At 47.7% G+C, this 22,979-nt stretch overlaps 1 protein-coding gene and 1 long non-coding RNA gene across 5 annotated transcripts; one reads left to right on the top strand and one right to left on the bottom strand.

Annotated features, from left to right (window-relative positions):
* Nucleotides 1–606: 606 nt before the first annotated feature.
* LOC308571907 lies at nucleotides 607–3,230 on the bottom strand. Its single transcript, XR_014001609.1, has 2 exons — nucleotides 2,888–3,230; nucleotides 607–1,900 (listed from the first exon to the last, which is right to left on the bottom strand). It is a non-coding gene; the product is annotated as an uncharacterized lncRNA (long non-coding RNA).
* A 24-nt stretch (nucleotides 3,231–3,254) lies between these two features.
* On the top strand, nucleotides 3,255–20,557 carry SRRM2 (serine/arginine repetitive matrix 2; the record flags this gene model as incomplete). Of its 4 annotated transcripts, none has more annotated exons than XM_081167492.1 (15): nucleotides 3,255–3,390; nucleotides 5,052–5,327; nucleotides 6,889–6,993; nucleotides 7,163–7,354; nucleotides 7,878–7,955; nucleotides 8,124–8,186; nucleotides 8,588–8,614; nucleotides 8,985–9,035; nucleotides 9,144–9,233; nucleotides 9,378–9,564; nucleotides 9,705–14,509; nucleotides 16,255–16,524; nucleotides 17,777–17,902; nucleotides 18,053–18,169; nucleotides 19,459–20,557. In XM_081167492.1, exons 2-15 carry the CDS (start codon nucleotides 5,089–5,091, stop codon nucleotides 19,466–19,468), a joined length of 6,360 nt encoding a protein of 2,119 aa, XP_081023618.1. In that variant the 5' UTR covers nucleotides 3,255–3,390; nucleotides 5,052–5,088. The 4 variants fall into 4 exon arrangements, with proteins under 4 accessions (XP_081023618.1, XP_081023616.1, XP_081023619.1 ...); XM_081167490.1 differs by lacking the exon at nucleotides 3,255–3,390 and adding an exon at nucleotides 3,655–3,791; XM_081167491.1 differs by lacking the exon at nucleotides 3,255–3,390 and adding an exon at nucleotides 3,934–3,981.
* Nucleotides 20,558–22,979: the final 2,422 nt, after the last annotated feature.

The raw sequence follows: 22,979 nt of genomic DNA, 5'->3' as shown, positions 1-22,979 counted from the left end.
CAATTGATTTGGGGGGGAAATATACCAATGTCAGCATAGGAAAGACTATAGAATACAGATTGGAAATTCACAGCCTGTTATACACTTAGGGAAAATTATATGAAAATAATAATAATAATAATAATTTATTATTTATACCCCGCCCATCTGGCTGGGTTTCCCCAGCCACTCTGGGCGGCTTCCAAAAGAATATTAAAATACTATGATACATCAAACATTAAAAGCTTCCCTAAACAGGGCTGCCTTCAGATGTCTTCTAAAAGTCTGGTAGTTGTTGTTCTCTTTGACATCTGGTGGGAGGGCGTTCCACAGGGAGGGCGCCACTATCGAGAAGGCCCTCTGCCTGGTTCCCTGTAACTTGGCTTCTCGCAGTGTGGGAACCGCCAGAAGGCCCTCGGTGCTGGACCTCAGTGTCCGGGCTGAACGATGGAGGTGGAGACGCTCCTTCAGGTATAAAAGTTCTACAGGTGGTATATAACTCCCAGCAAGTTAGCAAAGATGTACAGAACATGCTCAAATACATGCTGGAGGTGTAAACAAGCTGAAGGGACAATGATTCATATGTGGTGGGGCTGCAATAAAATTAAAAAATTCTGGGATATGATATACAAGGAAATAAATTTTTCTTCAAACAAACTTTTACAAAAGAACTAGAAGCCTTCCTCTCGGGGATATTGGGACCACAGTTTTCAAAGGGAAAAGGAAGAATATTCTTATAAACTGCAACAGCAGTGAGAATGTTTGATGTTTGAGTGAACATGCACAGAATCAGACTAACAGAGTAAAATATGAATGGACAAGGCTGAGTCTTTATGGAACATTAAAAGCAACAAATCCCATAGCCGTGCAAATGAAACTTTTGCTTGTGATACCAGCTGAGATTCCATTACGACAATTTCCCACAGAAATTAGTTGCTAGGCTTGGAAAACTGACGTTATTCCTTCTCTTGTTTAGCTTCTTAGATATCAGAAAGCTTCTGTCATCGTCTTAATCATCTCTTCCTTGGCCAAATATGGCCAGTGGCTCCAGCTTTTCCTCATGCACCATGCATTCCAAACTCTTGATCTGCTCAGGTATATGGCAAGAACGGATGTGAAAGGTTTACTAGACATTTTGCAATGAGGAAGGCTGCCGTGCTTTCGTATTTGTAGCCCTATGCTCCAGAATTGAGTTCATTAGGTTATTACAGAGATTCTAGATAATGTCACGTCAATATTCTTACATTCTAATATTCCCATTTGCCCTTCTGTCTTTTCAAGGCTTATTTTCTTGGAGGTTCTTCTAACTTGGAATGCAACTGCAGTGTCACCTATTCATGTGGGGATTGGCAACACGGCTATCAACTCACTTGTTGGAGGACTAGCCTGTGGGGCAGTTGGTGATGTGGCTGGTGAAGCCTACCTTTCTGCATTGCTTGCCCTGCATTTCCTGGCAACAGTGCCACAATTGCCAGCTCTGGCCAATTTCAAAAAAATTAAATGTTTGAAGATCAGCAGTCCAGGGTAGAGATGAATAATATACTGGCAGGTATACATAAAATCACAATATAAAATCACAAAAGACATAATAAAAATAGAAACAACCCAATATTCCCCACCCTAATATATTTTAAAAGGTCGTTGGATGTCAAAGGCCTAGTTAAAGAGGAACGTCTAAAGCCCTTAAAGGTGTATAATGAAGGCGGCAGGTGAACCTCCCTGAGGAGAGCATTCCACTCATCAGGAGCCATGGCAGAAAAGGCTCATTCTTGTGTTGTCACCCTCATGGAGGAGGCATGTGAAGAAAGACCTGAGAGGATGATCTCAGTTAATATGGGGAAGGGTGGTCCTTGAGGTCTTGCAGTCCTGAGCTGTTTAAAGCTTTCTAGGTCAATCCACGTGGAAACCGCCTCAGGAACAACTGCGTCAAGATGAACAGTAGAAACAAAAATAAGTTAATAAAGTTTGGGTGGGTCGGTGGGAGGTTGTAACTCAGCTGCGGTCTCATTTGGCTGGGCTGTTTCTGGTGACCCTTGCAAGCTCCTGGGCTGGAAGTTCCCATGTATGGCTTAGGGCAGGCTTCCTCAACCTTGGCCCTCCAGATGTTTTGAGACTACAATTCCCATCACCCCTCACCACTGGTCCTGCTAGTTAGGGATCATGGGAGTTGTAGGCCCAAAACATCTGGAGGGCCGAGGTTGAGGAAGCCTGGCTTAGGGCAGTGGTGGCCAAACTTGGCCCTCCAGCTGTTTTTGGACTACAACTCCCATCATCCCTAGCTGACAGGACCAGTGGTCAGGGATGATGGGAATTGTAGTCCCAAAACAGCTGGAGGAACAAGTTTTGCCACCACTGGCTTAGGGCTATTCTGAGAGCTATGAAAGGTGGAGGGCTGGGTGGTTAACCCCTAGGCAACCAATACGAATATTCAGTTCAGGGCCGGATTTAGGTTTGATGAGCCCCTAAGCTACTGAAGTTAATGGGGTCCTTTATTTGTCCAACTGTCCTTTGTCAACAACAAATTGTTGCTGTTTTTTGTGTTGAATATATACTATATGGTAATTTATGGACCTAATAGGTATGTAGGTTTTATTTTATTTGTTTTTTATCTTCTATTTTGGAAATGTACATCCTTTTTTTCTCCCTTTAAAAAGAGTGGGGCCCTAAACTATAGCTTGTTTAGCTTATATGCAAATCTGGCAGTGATTTAATTGGTAAAAACTACATTTCCCAGAAGGTTTAGGGTCCGTATTCAGTGCATTCTGGGTAATGCAGTTTCTTAAAAAATAAAAATAAAATGTAAATGCGACTCTTGAGAATTAAACCCTGCTGGCCACGCTGCGAAGCTGAGAACATATTAGGGCTGATAAAATGGCAGAAGGCTGCATTGATGATGAGATATTGCTACCTTAACTTTCCCCAAAATCCACCGTCTGCAGCGCAACGGAAGATATACTCCACTCCCAGCCAAACTTTCCCTTTGGGCTTTATGGAAAGTCCCTCTAGGAATAAAATTCCCCGTTCTTTCCTCTGTGAGGGGAAACGGGAAAGAAAATGCAGCAACATCAGCTCGCAATTCATTCTGGAAGTTGTTGTCTCGCTTGTAGGAGAAGTGTGTGCGAGTGCTATGGTGCAATGGGAACAGCTGAACTACAGTTCCCGGCATGCTTCGAAGGCACGCAACATTTTGCGTCGCGATAGACGCAACGCGGTTTTTCCAAATGAAATCTCGCGAGATTTGGCTTTCTACCCCTCTCCTCTCTAATTTGGGAACGCGCGGTGGCTGACGGGAGGGACGGTTCCGTCTCGTCTCGTCCTGTCCCCGCTCCCTCACGCACCACTAGCGGTGCCTTCCGAAGTGGGTCGCGCATCGATGTGACTGCTGTACGAGAGAGGGGGAAAAAAGTGAGGGTGAGAGAGCGAAAGGAAAAACCACCCGCAGGGGCAAAGTCTTCCTGAAACACCCCCCCATCTCTATCCCTCTCCCCAGAGCGCTTTAGAAAATGGCGTCCGACCTTCGCGCTGCTTGCGTTACATGCCGGGAGTTGTAGTCTTTTCCATGCCTCGGGCTCTTGGCGTTGGGGTCTTGATCGCGAAGGACAGGACTACGTTTCCCATAACCCCGCGGGCGAGGAGAGGGACAGACGGGAGCGAATTGGACGGGAAGGGGGGCGGTTCTGCCTCTCCTCCTTTCCCCCTCCCCTTCACCCTTCGCCTGCGCCGCGGCTGCTGCTGCGTCGGGTGAGGGAGCGCGAGCGAGCGAGTGGCGCAGGCAGAGAGAGCGGCCTCCCTGGGCAGCGCGAGGGAGGCGGGTGAGAGGCCTACTCCGGGGCGGCCCGGTCTCGGGAGTCGCGCAGGGGGAGGGAGGAGAGGGTTTGGGCAGGGGGCGCGCGTCACGGACGTGGTGCATGCGTGGGCGGGTGTTGGGTTGAGTGCTGGGGTGCGGGCAGAGGGAGGGTCTCGAACGGCTCCATCAGGCCTTGAGGTGAATCGGCCTAATAGGTAGGGCTGTGTGTGTGTGTGGATATTCCTGGGGAGGGAGGAAAGGCCTAGTAAGGGGTAGAGGCAGGGGTGGGGCTTGAAACTGCTACAGAGATGGCTGTCCAGGCCTTTTTGGGGGTGGGGAATGTAGGAATGGATTGCTCGTAGCCAGGTTGTGGGTGCATGTGGTGGGGGGCGCAGGCCTTTAAGCCGGTTAGACACCTCATAGGGAGGTTATAACAAGATTGGGAGGGGGTGGTTCAGTCCTTCAAAGAAGGAGGTGAATGGGGTGGTTGGAGCCAGATTGGGAAAATATCGGGCTGGCATTTCAGCCGTTTATGAAAGAGGATCAAATGGGACAGTGAGGGAGGAGGGGAGTGTGTGCAGGGCAATCGTGTGCGGTTTGTTTGGTTTTTTTTGCTCAGAGGTAAGTCCGACTGAGCTCCCAGATAATAATGAACAGGATTGTAGCCTTAGCTGGGGGCTTGAAACTGGTGGGGTTGGGGACAAAGGATAGGGTTGTATTTGTGTAAAATGTAAAAATAGGAAGAGGGGCTCAGTAGAGTGGAAGTTAAGACTCCAGGGTTTTGTGATCATCTCTGCTCTCTAGGGGATGGGATGAGTAAATTTATGCAAATTCTGAAAGCAGGTGGAGGAAAAAAATCAGGTTTCTGAGAAGTTCATAAAGGGAAAAGTGTTGAACAGGAAAAATGTAGGTAAGAGGCTGTAGGTGAGACAGTTCTCTGGGGGATCAGATAGAATTTGAAGATGAGGGGAAGGGAAGCCTGAAATGCAATAAGGGAGACTTTGATAAGGAGTAAAGTTGAAGATGCATAGAGAACATTAATGGGGCAAAGTAAGAAGAAAGGAAAGTGTGTGTGAGGGGGTGTTTGGCACTAGATTCAGGTTGGAATTTGTGCGAAGCATGTTGCACTGCATGAGTTCTATGGATTTCTTCTGTGCATTTATATTTTCAGTCTTGATTGTGAAGAGGCATGGGTCCAACCTGGTACTTGGAAAATGTTGGCAGAAGCTGCCAGTTGCTCTTTTGCCTCTGCTTCTAGCCATACATCCTCTTTTTCCTCCTGTAGGCATTAGAGGCACCGTTGGTGCTAGCCTGTGAGCGCCATGTACAATGGGATAGGACTCCCCACTCCCCGGGGCAGCGGCACCAACGGTTACGTGCAGCGCAACCTCTCGGCCGTGCGCCACAAGAAAGATCGCACTGACTACAAGTCAGAAGAGGAGTTGAGGAAGCTGGAGTCATCCCTGGTTAAAAAACCCAACCAGGACATCCTGGACCACGAGCGCAAGCGGAAGGTTGAGCTGAAATGCTTAGAGTTGGCTGAACTCATGGAAGAGCAGGGGTAGGTTGTAGCAGGCAATAGGGAAGCAGAGATATTTGGAATATAACAATGGGGGCTGAAAAATAAGTATGGAGATAGTGGCAGCTGTTGAATGAATAAGGCTGATAGCAATTGTGGAAGAAGGTGGGGTATGGGAAGGTGGGGGTATGTGGGATTTGGGAATGTGGGGTATATGGACATTGCACCTGGGATTTCTGCCTTCATTTGTTGGCAACCTTGGTCTTGGTAGCTGACCAATTACTCTGATCTGTTAGCACAGCAGTGATGGAAGGTAAACAAAGTTAGGATGCAGGGATGAGGAAGGAAAAGCTGTCCTTCCTCTAAGGGCAAAGGGTGAGAGTAGGTATTTAAGGAAATTGGAAAGTTACATATTTATGATTAATAATACAGGTATAAATAGACTAGGAGTAGAGAAGAGGAAAACAGAAATGGGAAGAATAAGTGAACGTGTTCAAGGACCAGGCCTGATGGTAGGGTAGGGAGGGGGAATGAAGTACAAGTTGAGCATGAAAGGTGAATGGGAGAAGAATTTACATGAAATGGGTAAAAATACTTAGGAGAGGTGAGTGCGAGTGGGGAAAAAGCCTTCTTTACTTAAAGTGAGCCTCTGGATCTGTCAATTCTCTGGATTAGTCAATAGGGGGGCTGGGTTTTAGTACCTCCTGAGTAAATGTCTACTATGCTTGAAGAAAGTTAAACCATGGACCTCATTGTTACCAGGAAAATGCTTTGGCAAAGAATTTAGTAATTTCTAAATATGGATTAGATGTCGGTAATTGCCTGCTGATAGTACCAAACTGCCTATATATATAACCTTTTTGTGTGGGAGGACCTCAGTAATTTTTAGCTGCCTCAAGGAGTTGAAAGTATGAGAAATCATGTCATACATGCTAGGTGTACATATGCGTTGTAGCACTGGCCACTTGCTGACTTGGTTTCAGTGGGACTTGTTCAGAAGTGCTTTCAAGAAGCTTCAGATATAATATATGTAGTGTTAACTTATTTATAGGAAAAACAAGCAGAGCGAAGTTGCTTTACATCTAGTAGGTGTTCAGTCAATTTTATGTGTATTGCAAGAAGAGTTAAATTTGTTGATTTTGTTTTGCTGGATTCCAGGAGTGAAGATGACATTTTCATTTGTAGTAGAAAATTATTCCTTTTGGGGGAGTAACAACTTTGCTTAGCTTTTTATAAAATACTTTGAAGTTCTAGTCAAATGCTTTATTGATAATGATGATTCTCCGATGCAGAGATGTTTGTAATATTATCTCTAAATTGCAGATCTCAGGGAGGCTGAGGCTGAGAGAATAGTGGTTCGTAGAAAGACACTTAGCTAGGTCATGATGTGTGTGGCGGGGGGGGGGGGATGTGCTTAAGTCTTTGGTTTACATTAAAGTCATAAGTACTATGCTGTGTTAGATAGAAGTAGTCAGTGTTTTGAATCTGTTACGATTCATATCCCTTAGCAGCACTGCCTACTACCTCATTAGAGACTGGTTACCTTGTTTATGGGACCCATCTGGTAAGCCTTGTAAAATATTTTCTGGCTTTCTCAACCCAGGTATGGAGAAGGGGAGATCCAGGAAAAGGTAGCCACTTTTCGGATGATGCTTTTGGAGAAGGATGTAGCAGTGGTCAAGGAGGGGGAACAGCAGCAGAAGCCGACGTAAGTAAGGCACCTTGGTGGATTTTGATTCTGATGAGCTGACTGATTGATTAGCGCCCCACCTCCTTTCCATTCCTTGTGGGGCTTGTTGCTCTTCCCATACTTACCTTGGGCTTGCCTCATAACCTCTAGTTTCCCCCCTGTAGTAACTATTTCTGTTCTTCTCCAGTGTCACAGAGACCCATCAGCTGGCTGAGGCCAATGAAAAGAAGAACGAGAGGCTTAGAGCTGCCTTTGGAATTAGTGACAACTATGTGGACGGCAGCTCCTTTGACCCCAACCGCAGGGCTAAGGAGGCAGCAACCGCTGCTGCAGCTGCTGCAGCAGCTAAGCAGCAGCAGGAACAGCAAAAGCAGTACAGGTATGTGGGCATCCTTGCTGAGGAAAGGAAAGGTAGAAGTTGGGGAGGTAGACATGGTTGTGCCTACCTCAGCTGAGCTCTTGTTGCTTTAAATGGATTGGGAAACAATTTATTGTATTTTTTTGTTTAAGAAATAGGTATTATTTCAGTTCACTGTACTATATAATACAAGCCTTGCCTTGGGGTAAGATTACATCAGATGATGTCTTTATTAAATATATACGTATTTTAAAAATCTGATTTGTATTTTGACATGAGTTATTGATCTCTTTGCTTGATTAACTGGCTGTAGTTTTGACATAATTTTTCTAAGGGTTGTTAACGATACTGGGACTCCCTAATATACCTTTTGTGGTGTGCATGCTAATACCCCTAAACTTGAGAATTTTTATTTGGCAGTCTAGTTGCCTGCTTGGGGATTTGTTGGGAGGAATGGGGAGAGCAAAGAAGGAAGGGAGGGAGAGCCGTTATTTTGGAGCCTGTTTGGGAGTTGGTTTTTCACCATTTCTCTGTGATTTCCCAGTCTTGTTAAAGAGTCTAGCAGCTCCCGCTCACCGTCCCCAAAACAGAAGAAGAAGAAAAAGAAGAAAGACAGAGGCAGGTGGGTGCATGAACAAAGGCAGTGGTGAGATGTGGCGAGAAGAGGGTGTCAGTTTGAGTTTGGCTAGGTGGGGAGCATTAGTGAGGGGAGAGAGTAAGGGATATGGGATGTGTGGGTCTCCATTACCCCTTGCCACATGTAACATGTCCCTTTTGTTTGTCTCTTCAGATCTGAGAGCAGATCACCTTCTCGGAGGGAGAGGAAGAAAAGTTCAAAGAAAAAGAAACACAGGTAAGGGGCTGTCTTGGGAGAGACAGGCTGGCTTAGTGTGATAGACTGGGCTTTAGGATCTTCATCCCTTCAGCTGATGGTTATTTTCAGTGTTCCCTAAATAGCTTATGTCTTCAAGTGTGCATGAGAGAACAGACCTTGCTTTCTGTGGGGTACGGTTGTCTTGTCTTCCGCTACAAAAGAGGTTACATGATGTAGAGTTTGGGGCCTTTCTCACCCTATATGTAGCTATCTCTTGTCAGAGATTCTTTGTCTGAAAGCATCCTGTGTAGGACTGGGGTGGAGGGAATTCATCACTTTTTATCCAGTATCAAGATCTCTGGGCACACTATTATGTTTTTAGGTGACTGGCAATAAGCTGAAGTATATTAAGACCCCCCTTTTTTGTTTTTGTTTTGTAGGTCAGAGTCAAAGAAAAGAAAGCACAGGTGAGTCTTAACTTTTTAAAAATGCATTTGGGTATAGAGAGTTCTTTGCAATTTTGATTTTACTTTGATTGTATTCTCAAGCAATCAGAACTGAGAAATTGTGAGTTCTCAGAGGATAGCCTGTGATTTTCATTGTTGAGTGGTGACTTGAATCTGATTGTCCCACATCTACATCCAACGTTACTAGCTACATGTTGCATTGATCTTCTTATGAATTGTGTGGCAGTGTTTTAGAGACATTTGTTTAGTAATAGCTTCTTGGTTATTCCTAGGGATGGGAATGTTCTGCAGTGGGTACTGTAGAAACTCAGATGGAAATAATGTCTGTGCAATGTTCCCAGAATGTTTCAAAACAAATGTCTTTTTCCAGGTCCCCAAGTCCCAAGAGCAAACACAAATCTAAGGAAAAGAAACGCAGGAGGTAAAAACCACGTTTTTCTCGCCACTACCAAGATCCCTCCTTGCTAAAGGTGGTCTCTCTTTTTTTTTTTTTTTGCATCCTTTGTGCTCACATTTCTAATCCTCTTAGGTCTACTAGCGAGAGTGCATCTCAGAAAGGCCGACGGGATCGTTCCTCCTCCCCTGATGATTCTTCCTCTTCAGATGCTTCCCGTAGCAGGTATGGCTTTGGGATGGAGATCCAAAGTTCCCTCTATTCCTTCCTCACCCCAGTCCATTGTTCTTGAAACCAGATTTCAGACTTGGGCAGACTATTGAAAATAACTTACATTTCAAGCCTCTGATAGTTATTTATCATCTGCAGGTCAGGTAGCCCCATAGCCCAGAAGCGGGCCCCCTTAAGGCGACAGAGCAAGTCTCCCTCAGCACCTTCACGGAAGCAAGCGGAAACTGAGGCCAAGAATCTGCCAGAGAGAACACGGTCATCTTCTCCCGAGCCTGTCCGGCGGGGCAGGAGCCCAAGCCCTCGAGAAAGCAGAGAAAAGCGGGAGGTATGGGATTATACTTTAGTGACTTGCAACAGAGATTCCTTAGGGATTTCAGCAGGACTTGATTATATTTGGAGGAGAAAAATCATAGAGTCGGGGTTGTAATACTAAGAGTTTTTTTTTTTTAATCTCCTGTTGTCCAGAAAACTATGTCCAAGCATTCTCCAGTACGTGAGACCCGCCAGCGCTCTGGCAGCCCTTTATCTCCTGCCAGAGAGAAGGAAAGAGAAAAGGAGAGGAAGTCTTCTCGGCATGGGGATCGGAAATCCTCTCCATCATTTGAGCGGGATTCAAGGTTCAAGCATCGCTCCCCAATGCCAAGTGATCCTTCTCGGGAAAGAGTCTCGGGGCACAAGCATTCCTCGAAGGAGAGTGTCTCCCCACCCCCTAAGAAGCAGACAGAGGATCGTAATGGGACTCTACCATCCAAGGCTAAATCATCCACTGACCAGAAGGAGAAGCTGGCAGCTGCTTCATCTCCTGCTTCTAAAGCGAGTGAGACAAAGTTGAGGAAGGGCTCACCCGATGGCTCTCCACCTCAGCGCTCTTGTTCTCCTTCAGAGAGTGGTAGCTGCTCCTCTTCTTCCTCCTCTTCTCCTTCCCCAGCAACCAAGCCAGCCCCAGTTTCCCGTAGCTCTTCTCCAGAGGAGCCTCCTAAAAGGCAAGGCAAAGAGAAGACCTCCACACACAGAGAGAGGTCTAGTTCATCCCCTGAAGTCTCCCGCTCTGGGCAAAAGCAGGCTGCCAAGGTCACATCTCGTCGTGAATTATCGGGCACCCCTCCAGCCAGGGGCAACAAGTCAAGGACCAGTCGGAGGGATAGATCTCTCTCCCAAACACCCATTGCTCGAAGAGGTAGATCTCGGTCACGCACCCCAGCTAAGAGAGGCAGATCACGCACACCTCCAAGGAGGGGAAGGTCTCGCTCTGCTCAGAGACGTGCTCGATCCCGTTCACGTACTCCTCCAAGAAGGCTCCGTTCTCGCAGCCCTCAGTGGCGGGGCCGGTCAAGAACACCCCAGCGGTGGGGCAGGTCACGCTCACGAAGTCCTCCTAGATGGGGCCGATCACGGACACCTCAGAGGCGTGGCTGGTCTCGTTCTAGAACTCCCCAAAGGCATGGCTGGTCTAGAAGCAGAAATAGTGGGAGATGGGGAAGGTCAAGAACCCCACCAAGAAGAGGGAGGTCACGTTCAAGAACCCCACCAAGAAGGGGCAGGTCTCGATCCAGAACTCCACCCAGACGAGCAAGGTCTCGATCCAGAACTCAACCCAGAAGAGGGCGATCTAGAACCAGAACTCCTCCCAGGAGAGGAAGGTCAAGCTCTTCACCAAGGAGAGAGAAGTCGTTGATTTCAGCAAGGCGAAGTAGGTCTGTGTCATCTCCGGATCGGAAGGCCTCTAGAATTTCTTCAAGAAGAAGCCGATCTGGTTCCTCCCCCCAAATGAGAGAGAGGTCCAGAAAACCTTTGCGGCGTAGCCAGTCTGGCTCATCTCCTGAACCAAGAAGCAGATTACGTGTTTCTCCCCGGCGCAGTCGATCTGGATCACTTCCAAAGGCAAAGAAGAAATCACAGTTGTCTCCTAGAAGAAGTCGTTCAGGTTCATCTCCAAGGTCAAGGAAGAAAAAATCAAGAACACCACCACGGCGCAGTCGCTCTAGTTCTTCACCCAGGCTGAAAACTAAGTCCAGGTTATCTCCACGGCAAAGCAGGTCTGGTTCTTCAACACCAAAAAAGAAATCCAGATCACCAGCAAGACAAAGTCAATCCAGGACACCTCCAGCAGTCAAAAATAAATCTAGTGTGTCCTCAAGGAGCAGATCTGGCTCATCTCCAAGACATACAAAGAAGTTTGAGGATTCTTCAGCAGTTGAAGAGAAATCTAAAATGTCTTCTAGAAGAAGCCAATCTAACTCACCTGCAAGACGTAGCAGGTCTGGATCCTCCAGAAGGCGAAACAGATCTGAGTCTTCCCCAGAAGTGAAAACGAAGTCAAGGTCCTCTCCAGGGCTGCAGAAGGAATTAAGATCATCTCCAAGACGAGACCGGTCTGGTTCCTCTCAGTCATCAACAAAAGAAAACTCATTATCCCCTCCAAGACGAACAGCCTCTCCAGAACCAAAGTCTACGCCCCCGTTGCAGCGGAGCAGATCTGGAAGGTCTTTAGCAGCAAAAGAAAAGCCTAGATCACCAGTCCGAAGGCAGAGCTTGTGTGGATCACCTCCAGCTTTGAGGGAGAAATCTCTGTCTCCACCAAGACGAACTACATCTGGATCATCTTTGGAACTGAAGAAGGAATCCACTTCACCACTGGGAAAATGTACAACCGGCTCTTTGGAGTTGAAGAAATCCAGATCACCAGCAAGGCGAAGCAGGTCTGGTTCCTCTCCATTGGTCAAGGAGCAATCTAAATCTCCTTCCAGGAGCAAGTCCAAGTACTCTCCTGAGACAAAGAAAGTCACATCACCGTTGATTCAGGTCAGGCCTGGGCTCTCCTCTCCAGCAGTGAGAGAGAAGTCTAGATCACCTATGAGGAGAAGTGGGTCCAGATCATCTCCTGAAGTAAATGGCAAATCTAAATCTCCCCCAAAGCAAAACAAATCCCAAGAAACAAAGTCAAAATCTGGGTCACCTGCAAGGCACAACAAATCATTGGCAGTAATGGAGAGAGCTGCATCACCATTCCGGAAAAGTAGATTAGGTTCATCTCCCCCTGGGAAAGAGAAATTGAAGTCTCCAAGTCAAGGCCAGCCTGGGTCATCAGTACTCACAGAGTCAGAGATTCCATCAAGGCGAAGTAGATCTGGATCTTCCTCCTCTTCCTCCTCCTCTTCTTCCTCCACCTCCTCCTCCTCCTCTTCCTCCTCCTCTTCATCAACGTCTTCTCCAGAAGACAATAAATCTCGATCACCTCCACGACTGAGTCGCTCTGCAACACTTTCAGTCAACAAAAGCAAATCTGTATCATCGCCAGCACACAGCAGGTCAGATTCATCTCCCGAATCAGAGAACAGCACACTTCCAGCTGTTGCAAAGCACAACAGACCTGGAGCTTCTCCAGAAGCAAGTGAGACTTCAAAAGTTTCTCCTGTAGAGAAGAAAGAGGCACTCAGAGATGCACCTCGGAGGAGCAGGTCAGAGTCGTATTCAGAGGTTAAAGAGAAGCCAAGAATACACAACAGTGAGAGCAGTTCAGAGTCTTCACCAGATCGAAAAGAAAAATCTGTAAGCAGATCTCCGTCACCTCCCAGGCCGTCAGTAAAATCAAGGACACCTTTAAGACGCAGGACATCAAGGTCTCCACCCAGACCTAGAGTAAAATCCAGAACTCCACCAAAGCGTGGTAGGTCTGGGTCACCACTAAGGCCCAGAGTGAAGTCCAGGACACCCCCCAGACGACGTAGGTCTGGATCATCTCCAAGACCACGAATGAAGTCCAGAACCCCACCAAGGCGACGCAGGTCTGGCTCATCCCCAAGACCACGAATGAAGTCCAGAACCCCACCACGCCGCCGTCGCAGATCTGGATCCTCTCCAAGACCCAGAATAAAATCTAGAACCCCACCACGACGTCGAAGGTCTGGTTCATCTCCACGAGCCAGAGAGAAGTCTAGAACACCAATTACAAGAAGACGGAGATCTATGTCACCACTGAGCCCTAGGCGGAAATCTAGAACACCTCTGAGACAGAGGTCCAGATCACGCTCCAGGCAGAGGTCAAACACCAGCATGCATCCACATAGGTCTGAATCGTCATCTCAATGTGACAGCCGACCTCGAACCTCCTTGCGACGGGGGAGATCTGGCTCTCTGTCATGGAGGAGTCGCTCCCGTTCGCTCTCCAGGCGGCGAGACAAGTCTCGGGGCTCATTACGGCGGGAAAGGTCCATCTCGTCCCCAGGCCGAAGCTGCTCAAGATCCCCTTCCCGTCAAGACAAATCTCGCTTCACATGGAAGGGTGAGCGCTCAGTCGCCTCACCGCGCAGAGGCCATTCCCGATCACCAGCACGGAGAGAGATGTCTAGGCTGTCGCCACAACGGAGTGCTACCAGCCGGAATGCATCCCGTTCACCTCCCAGATTAGATGCCCCGCGAATAACAGCAACCTACAAAAGCACTGGGTCCAGAGTGTCTCCTGATTTTCGGTCGTCTCCTGTGAGGAAGCATTCCAGATCAGGCTCCCGAGAAATCTGCACCTCTCCAGGAAGGAAATCCCGCTCTCCTCCTGTGCTGGAGAAATACCCCAAGTCTGACATCCAGGAGAAGTCATCAGCACCCTCGCTATGGCACAGCAAAAGCAACACTGCCATCCCTCGCACTCCAACCCCACCATGTGAGGACTCTCCCATAGCTCGAAAGGCCCTGTCTCCTGCTCCATCTGCCGTGTCAAAGAATGGCGGTTCCACGACTGTCCGAGACAGTCCTGGAGATAGGAGTCAGGTCTTTCAGCCTTCCACAGTTAGGGATGAGACAACTGCTGGTGCTCCTTTGTCAGTGAGAAGCAGTTCCCATGCAGACTCCCCTTCTCCTGTTAAAGCTCGGTCGTCGTCCTCCTCCTCTGAGTCCTCCAGCCCCTTGCCAGCCCTGGTTTCTGTGCTAGCCCCAGCCCCCAAAGAAGAGGAGTTTGTATCTGAAGGAAAAGTAGCAGAGAGGCCTGCAGGGCGCCTCCCCACCCTGGAGGCTGAGCCACAGCTGGCTTCTGTTGCCATGGAGGAGAACACCAGGAGCAGCTGTTCTACTGCCCCACAACTGGCTCTCCCCTCTCCGCCACCCTCTGCTCCTTCAAAGGTGAAGAGAAGTTCATCTGCTTCCTCCACCACTTCCTCCTCCTCCTCCTCCTCCTCTTCCTCATCGTCTTCTGATTCCGATTCTGAATCCAGCTCATCTGAGTCCATCCCCCCGGATCAGCCGGCAAAAGACCTTGAGGCGGAGATTGTACCAAAACAGTAAGAGCCTATATTTCTCTCCCCCCACTCCCCCCCCCCCCGTTCCCGCTCTCTTAAGTTGCTAGTAATCACTGTTCATACCTGTCTTAGAGGAAGCTGTTTGGAGGGCCAGAAAAACTTCCTTGGGTGATTGCATCAGTTCTTCAGGTCAAGGGTTGGCTGTCCCAATATAACAAGCGCAAGCTAATAATTGAATCCTCCTTCTTTGGTGGGCTAAATTAACCACTGCAGTGTGTCTTGGCACTAATATCAGCCTTGAAAATAAGCTGTCAGAAGTTATTAAGAAGCTGGTAACCTGTGTTTGTATGCTGGCCATTGGAGGGGCATAAAGGCATCTCCATTCCTTAGCACAGAAACTAAGTAGGCTTGAGAAGGGTACAAGGATGCATGTATGCCATCCCCTTTTCAGCTGGTCCTCTTTCTTATCTAGTTGCCAATAGGTGTCCATATGAGAGGCTTCCTTAAGCAAAAAGGGCATAACATGACCTGTATAGCTTAGCTATCCCAGACTCTGCTTGTGGATGGCCAGTGTCCATATCTTGTATGTTTCTTAAGCTTGGCATAGAAATGTCATAGACTTTACCTCTTGCTTTTCATGGCTTCTCTCTCCACACTCTATTCTGACACTTAAATCTACCAAATGAGGGTGAGAACTTTACCTCTTATTTTAAAAGATCTCATAAAGTTCTTCATGTTAGCTGAAGTGGTTTTTAAATGCTGTAATGGTGGCCTTTGTCCACCAGAGGCTAACCTTGTTTCACTTCACTGTGTCTTTGTAGCAGGAAGGCACATGGAATTTGGGCTCTGAATCTGCACTGCAGGCCCCATGCAAGCCTTTTGCTCCTTTAAAGCGCACCTGGTGAAACCAAATGCAGGGTTCCCTTGAGGAGCATGTGTTTGTACACATGAAATGCATGTGGCTAGGTTTGTGAACATCCTTTGAATCTTTCCCCAAGATTCTAGTTCTGTGTACTTTGCATATTTACTTTTGACGTGGTTTGGGGTGATAGAACTAGAAAACAAGGCATTAGGGGACTGGAGAATGGGAAGAGGAAGCAAGAGTTGGAAGATGGAAGAGGCTGATCATTAGAATCACTAATTGAAATACTGTTCTGATTTTTGAACTTCAGCAGGAATGAGAACCTCCTTTGACATTATCTTACTAGTGAGGTTGCTGTTCCTACTGAAGGTGATGATTCTACATTGATCTAAGAACACCTGAAGTAGGGGGTGAACTCGTATCCTTTCTGATGTGGTTGGACTCCCAGCTTCCACCAGCCAGGTCCATTGTGGCCAATGGTTCTGAGATGATGGAGTTGAAAACTGTCCAGTGACAGCTTGCGGGGTGTAGGCTCCCCACCCGTTATCACAGTGTTTCACTCACGATGTTTCTGCTTTGTCCCAGTTGGCAACCGTAGAGGTGACACTGGCCCCTTCGGAGATGTAGCCATTGTGATGTAGCAGTAGGCCAATGTGCGTAGAAGCCTTCAATGTTTTCTGGTGTGGTGGGAACAGCAGCAACCATTCTGATAACAGAAATGTAAAGGGGAGCTTAGGCAGCTAGTCTCCAGGACCTTTCCCATAAATACCATGATCCAAAGGTTAGTGTATCAGTTTCCCCGGCAAAGAAACAAAAATGGCGATTCTAGAAGTAACCCACCAATACCTCTCTTAATCCTTTTAACACAATTGCCCTGTGTGTTTGAACTTGATACTATCCTTCATTTTCTCTTCTCCCGCCCCAGGCCACCAAGTCCAGTGCTGAAGGAGGCTAACCGTGATGAGCAGCCTTTGGAAGTGGGCAAACGTAAGCGCCGTTCTCAGAGCTCCAGCAGTTCCAGCAGCAGCTCTTCCTCCTCTTCCTCTTCCTCCTCCTCCACATCCTCCTCCTCGTCCTCTGCCTCCTCCTCATCTTCATCATCTTCCTCCTCTGCTTCACCCTTGTCGCCTAAGACTGGATCCCAGGTACCAGCCAAAGTGGTCCCCAAAAAGAAGCCGTCTCCAGAGAAGAGGAAGTAAGTATTCTTATTGGTTATTGGTGAAAGAGCTGAGAATCTGCTGCAAGGGAATGATGCCATTACTTATTGGCAGTGACTTTATTTTAGTATGGGGTGGACCAGTCCCTTCCTCCTACAAGACTGTTGTATTCTGTGGGACTGTTCTCCGTTCTTCTAACTCTTTAATAAGGGTGGCTGTTGGCACCACATTGCTAGTGAAAATGGTGTAAAAAGGGCATGTGTAGCAGAATCCCAGCAGTCCCAAGTGTTGCAGGTGGGTAACAAAGGTGCAGAAGACTTTGGGCCTGATTGTGTGTGTGTGTGTGTGTGGTAGTGAGGAGGCTTGCTCTTGTGCCACTGGCATCTCCAGGTAGGAGTCCTCTGTTTGAAGTCCTGGAGAGCTGCTGCCAATCATTGATGCCTAGGAACAGGGAACCTGTGGCTCTCCAGATGTTGTACTCTATCTCCCATCATCCCTGATGATTGGCCATGTTCCCTGAGGCTGATGGGAGTTCTAGTCTAACAATTGGAGTGTCACAGGATCCTCATCCCTGGTGTAGACAAGACTGAGCTAGATGGAACAGTGATCTGGCTCTGTATAAGGCAGCTTTCATGTTTCTGTTAAGGAAGCTGGAATCTGTTGGCTTGCACTGCATCAACATCTTCTTGAAAACCACTGTTAGATGCCTGGATTTCTGCTGTGCTCCAAAGTCCTTTTCAGTAGAAAGCTTGCTTAGCCTCCGCCCAACTGAGATCTTGCCAGGCATTTCCTGCCTCTGCAGCTTTAAGGATTCAGACAACTCCAGCATTGGGGCTTGGCCTGATGGGGCAATGCAGAGAGTCTCCTTACCCTTAACCGTTTGCTCACCCACCCTTTGGTCCAGAGTGAGTGCATGAGTTATGGCAACAGCAAGGAAAATGGTGTGGCAGCTGCTACTGCTGCATTACTTGCTAGTTCTCTCCCTGACCTGCAAGTGATGTCAGTGAAAAGAATGTGGCCACAGAGAGAATCTTACATGTGGGCTCCCAAAATATGGAACTAGTACTGAATTGGAAACGTCTTAAAAATGAAAGGATTCTGAACTCTGCATGTAGTGCGAGTGCATGGGTATTCAGCTCTTGGTACAGCCTAGGGGTGTGTCCATGCTTTACTCTTGTCCAGCATTTTGCTGGGAAATGATCACATGAGTTCTTTTTCTTCTCCCATAGCTGAAGGGCCAAATGTGGTGAATGCACTCTTAAGCAGCCCATCTTCTCTCTCTTCCTTCAGGTCACGCAGTCCCCGGAAGCCTATTGACTCCCTGCGTGATTCACGCTCCCTCAGCTACTCCCCAGCAGAACGCCGCCGGGTATCCCCTCCGGTCCAGCTGCCTTCAGCTCCAAGAGACCGACGCAGGTAGGAACCTGAGCCTCCCTTCTCACCATGTTGGGATTGTGAGGGAGGGAGGCGGCGGCTAGGGGTTTGTTTGGAATAGGGAGGGAGGATATGTGAGAATTGGAGTTAAGATAACTTGGATCAGCTTCATGCTTTCCTTTGCTGGTCCAGGGACAGGTCCAGGGACAGGTCCTCGCAGAGAAACAGACGAAGCATCAGCAGGTCTCCAGGCCGGAAACGTCGACGCAATTCCCCCAGCCCTCGAGTCCCCCGCCGCAGAACTTCAAGGTAGTATTTGCTTGGTTTCTGACAGTATTCAGGGTGGCTTATAAAATAGGACAGCTCATAAAGAGCAGTGATTCAGCAAAAACCCCAGCAACTCCAGATTTGAATTATTAACAAAAAGCAGCCTGTAAGGACAGGTTTTTACATAGAGCCCCTTTCCCCTGTTTCTCTATCCTCCATTCAGGCAAGCAGGATGAACAGTTAGTAGTTTAAGAACACACATTCCAGTCAGGTAAAAGCACAGAGCCTGGCTCTGGATGTGGCCTGGGAGGAGGTCCAAGCGCCAGATAAAGATGCTCTAGAGCAGTGTTTCCCAACCGGTGTTCCGCGGCACACTAGTGTACCGCTAGATGTTGCCTGGTGTGCCGCGAGATGTTGCCTGGAGGAAGGCGGGCGAGTCCAAAAAAGGTTGGGAAACACTGCTCTAGAGGACCACCTTGGTCCCTGGGGCTGCAGCTCCTCCCCTCTGCTCTAAGTGAATGGCCTTGGGTGTAGTGTCCCATGTTCCATGTTCCTGCTGATCTTTGCAGTTGAGTTACAGAATCGTGTCATAGGATGGCTGGGAAAGCACATGGTGCAGCTGCACTGTAATTCTGTGGAAGTTGAGTAGGTCAGACTCTGTAACTTCCTGGATGGGAGGTTTCCCTCTAGTAATGTTAGTAAACTAATTGATAGAACATTGAGTAGACCTTTGTGACATCACTGTATGGGGAGTATTTGCTTCAGCTCACGTTCAAACCAAGATTGACCCCCAGAGCAGCTGACTGTTAAAAACATCCGTTAAAATCACACAGGTAGAAAGTATTACAAATATGTGGAGGTTGTTACTGCAGCCTCTTTTGCTTCCTGGTGTGTGATGTCATAGTCCCAATTTCTTCTCTCCTGGGGGGGGGGGGGCGAGACGTGTGCTGAAGGTTGGCTCAGGCTGGCTCATTGTACAGATGCCTGTCTTCAGAAGCAGGCCTTCTGTGGGTTTTTCTATTTGGGGGTTGTGGACTCTTTCCTGCCTCATTCCCTAATGGCCTGCAGATACATAAGGCTGTCAGAGCCTCTCTAGTGGGCATTGTGAAGCTTTCCCTTTTCCCTCACAACATTTTTCACTCTGTACTACTGGTGTCCAAGTGGCCATGTTTCCTTAAGGTGATGTAGAAAATCGAGAAAAAGTTGCAGTTCACTCTGGAGTGACCGCAAGAGCCTGGGGCAGGTGGTCTGGCCCTAGACTGGGAAATTCGGGTGGTAGCCCATCCTGGGAGCTAAGCTTGCTAATTTCCCCTCTCTTTGCCCCCTTCCAGGTCCCCCTAAGCCTCTTGGAGAATCTGGAAAGTCCTTGCCCTTGCAACCACAGACTGCACCACCCCAGCCTCCCACAGTGCTGTCCCAGGTGGGAGCCCCCTGCCTCCTGAAGCCCACTGGAAGCCAGTGTGTTTGTGTGGGGGGGCCCTCTTCATTTGCCATTGGCTTTTTATTCTCATTAGTTTTTCCTTCACTGTCCCTGTCTTTATTGCCCATCATTTGTCGGCAGCTACATTCCCCTCCCTGGACATCTCTGCTCAGCACCCACCAGGATTCGCCGTCTCCGCGCTCCTCTTCTTCCTCTTCCCAACAGTTGGTGATGTTCATTTGATTTTTTTCCCTCTCTCTCTCTCTTGTGAGCGTTTTTTCTGTGCGTTTTACAGCTAAAATCTTTACTTCTGTGTTTTGAGAGAGGGGTCTCCTTTTTGTTGATTTAGACATAAAAGGTTTAAATAAAAGAAAACACAAAAAGGGTGGGCGGGTGGGGAGTAGGGAGATATATGTGAGCTAATCTGTTTGATTTAGCGTTTCTCAGGCACCCCTCTGTAATGGTGGAGGATTGTAGGAAAAAAAAGGGGAAGGAGGGCAGGTTGGCCTTGGGGATCCCCTAGTTTTCAGGGCCGGGGTGGGGGGCTCCTGCTGAATATTCAGAAGCTTTCCTTCTGTGACCCACTGCTTCAGGAGAAGTGCAAGCAAACTTTTTGGGAGAAATTAGGTGTTGCTTGTAGCCTGCAACAGTGGGGTTGACTTCTGATATTGGCACAATTTGAGCATTAGACAATTTCCGCCCCCACAAAACAAACAGATTTTAATATGCGGTGCTCTTTTTCCTTTTTATCCTTCCCTCAAAGCAGACTCTTTCATATTGATCAGCTGAGCCAGGTCAGGAGGGGTCAAGATAGGGACTGGAAAGGGGGCAGACAGGCATTTTACAAGGGAAGGTGAGAGAAATTCTGCTGGAAAGAAGCCGAGAAACCCTAAATCAGGGAGGGATGGGAACAGAAGTTTCTTCATATTTCTTAAAAGCATTTAATTTTTTTTGATATGTACAGCAAGGAGATTTTTTCTGTCAAATAAAAATCTTACGAAATGCAGAAATTGTTGTTGAATCCCTGGGATTTTCTCTGCCTCTTCTGTGGTGTTGTCTTGTCAAACAAGACCTCTATTACATGTGGAAGTTTTTTAGTCTGCTTTGTCTTAACATTGCAGTTCTGGGTCTTAACTGCGTTAGTTTTTCAGATGTAGAGATTTGATTGCTTAATTAGTACATTGGCCCTCCCACTTTATAAAGCCACCCTCCAGGTTCTGAGAGTTGAAGCCTTCAGTTACCACATAGTGACAGCCAACAGCATATTTCTAAAGTGTATTTTAAAATTTAGTTAGAAACGATATTCTTTGCCCTTTTCTTACAGTCAAAGTAACTATAAATAGCAGGAGTAACATTGAGTAACAATAAGTAATTCTGCATATCCTCTTTTAAAAAAAGAAATACTCTGGCTTAATCAGGCGAAGCTGGGCAACCAGATAGAAAATACAAGAATCAAGTGAAGATACTCCTTTGTAATAGCCTGTAAATATGTACTCTTAGTTTGCTTTGCTGGGCAAAATACGTTTCAGGACCACAGCAGGAAAGGACCAACTCAGTTCTCTGCCATGTTGGTTGCAAAGGGGACTCTGATGAGGCTCTGTTTGATGGACCCTTTAGTAGGAAAGTATGATTGCTAATGGAGAGGAAAGAGTGAAAGCCCAAAATTTCTAAAGAGAAAGTAGTAAAGGCATTGCATCGCATTATGGAAGACACATTTACTGTATTTTTCGCACCATAGGACGCACCGGACAATAGGACGCACTTTGTTTTAGAGGGGGGAGAACAAGAAAAAAAATTCTCCCCCTCTCTGCCCAGCGCCCCTTCAGTGAAGCGGCAGGAGGCGATGCACAGAGAGGGGGAGAACTTGCCCCCTCTTGTTTTCCCGCTCTAAAACAAGGTGCCGTTTAAGGTGCGTTCAGGCGGCTTGGAAGCCTGGAGAGCGAGAGGGGTCGGTGTGCACTGACCCCTCTCGCTCTCCAGGCTTCAGGTTCCTTTCGACCTGCTCTTTGGGGCTGGCGGGGGGAAGCCCACCACCAGCCCCAAAGAGCAGGTCAGGGAGCAGCGGAAAGGCGCAGCGGAGAGGCTCCTGCCATAGCCGCGCGTCACCTCTCCAGCCGGGAGAGGGTCGCGGGGGGCTGCTTTAGCCCCGCACGCGCGCTCTCCCGGCTGGAGAGGTGACACGGGGCTGTAGAGGTTCCTGCCATAGCTGCGCGTCACCTCTCCAGCCGGGAGAGGGTCGCGGGGCTATGGCGTCTTCGCTCCATAGGACGCACACACATTTCCCCTTCATTTTTGAAGGGGAAAAAGTGCGTCCTATAGAGCGAAAAATACGGTATTTTGGAGCAAGTTCTCAAGCGTGCCTGACAAAAATAGGGCACTCTTGAAAATTTAGTAAGAGTGTAAGAAACGAGAAGTACCCCAGTGTTGCAGACATGGGAAACATTTAGGATTTGCTTTCTTTCCTGTGGATTCAGTTGCAAAATTTGATATAGGCGTATAATGTTGATTACAGTGAAATAGGAACCCACATATATTTGTATCCTGACTGGCTGTATTGGATCCAGATGGTTGCCAGAACTGTTTTTGCCTAGTGAGTTTTCATTCCTTGCAGCCACAACATGGTTCAGGTGCTCTCAGTCACTTACATCGCAAATTAAATTCCCTTAAACCCATTCCTGACTGAAAAGAGCGAGCGCGTTAAGATTTTTGGTGTAAATGTGTTGGAAGGGTGAGATGGGATGGTGGTGGTGGAGGAGGAAATAGCACTGCTGTCATGCCTAATAATAGTCGCTAGAGTCTGCTGTTGCACAGAATAGTGTGTTGGTCTTGCTTTACAAAGGAAAATGCATTTCTTGCCAGTGTAGCTGTTCAGATTGTGTACCCTCTTGTCCTGGCCACTTTGCTAAAAAAAAAGGCTTAAAACCACCACCCTCTTTCCCTTTATTCTTCTTTTCAACCTGCTCTCCCTCTCTTTTTTTAAAAGGTACATGCCCAAACGATGCTCCCTTTCTCCCCTGCCCTGCCTCTCAAGATCTTGTGCTTTGTTGAGCTTCACTGGTCTTGGGAGAGCTGTTGCTAAACACTTCTCCTAAATTTGCTTCCCTGTACTTTGAACATGGTTGCTTGTTTTGCTCTTTCATGGTAATCCTGCTTCTGGGGCAACTTGTGACAAGCCTCAAATTGCCAACTTGCAGCTACCCAATCAATGCCTCTCCTCTCTCCTTCCTAGATAAAGAAAAGCATTTTATTTCCCATTGATTTCCCCCTCTAGACTAAGCATGCACTGTTTATTTTGTCCTTGTGCCTTCTAACCTTTATCATCTTTTGTGGCTCTCAACCAAGTCATGTCCAAAGGGCTCTTCACTCCTGCTCCACCTCCCCTTTGTGATGCCACATCACAAATGAATATGTAACACTTGAAATACCTTCCAT

Source organism: Podarcis bocagei (assembly GCF_964188305.1).
Source record: "Podarcis bocagei genome assembly, chromosome: 13".
NCBI classification, from domain to species: Eukaryota; Metazoa; Chordata; class Lepidosauria; order Squamata; family Lacertidae; genus Podarcis; species Podarcis bocagei.
The sequence above is the reverse complement of the archived record's forward strand: the minus strand, read 5'-3'. Positions and strand labels throughout refer to the sequence as shown.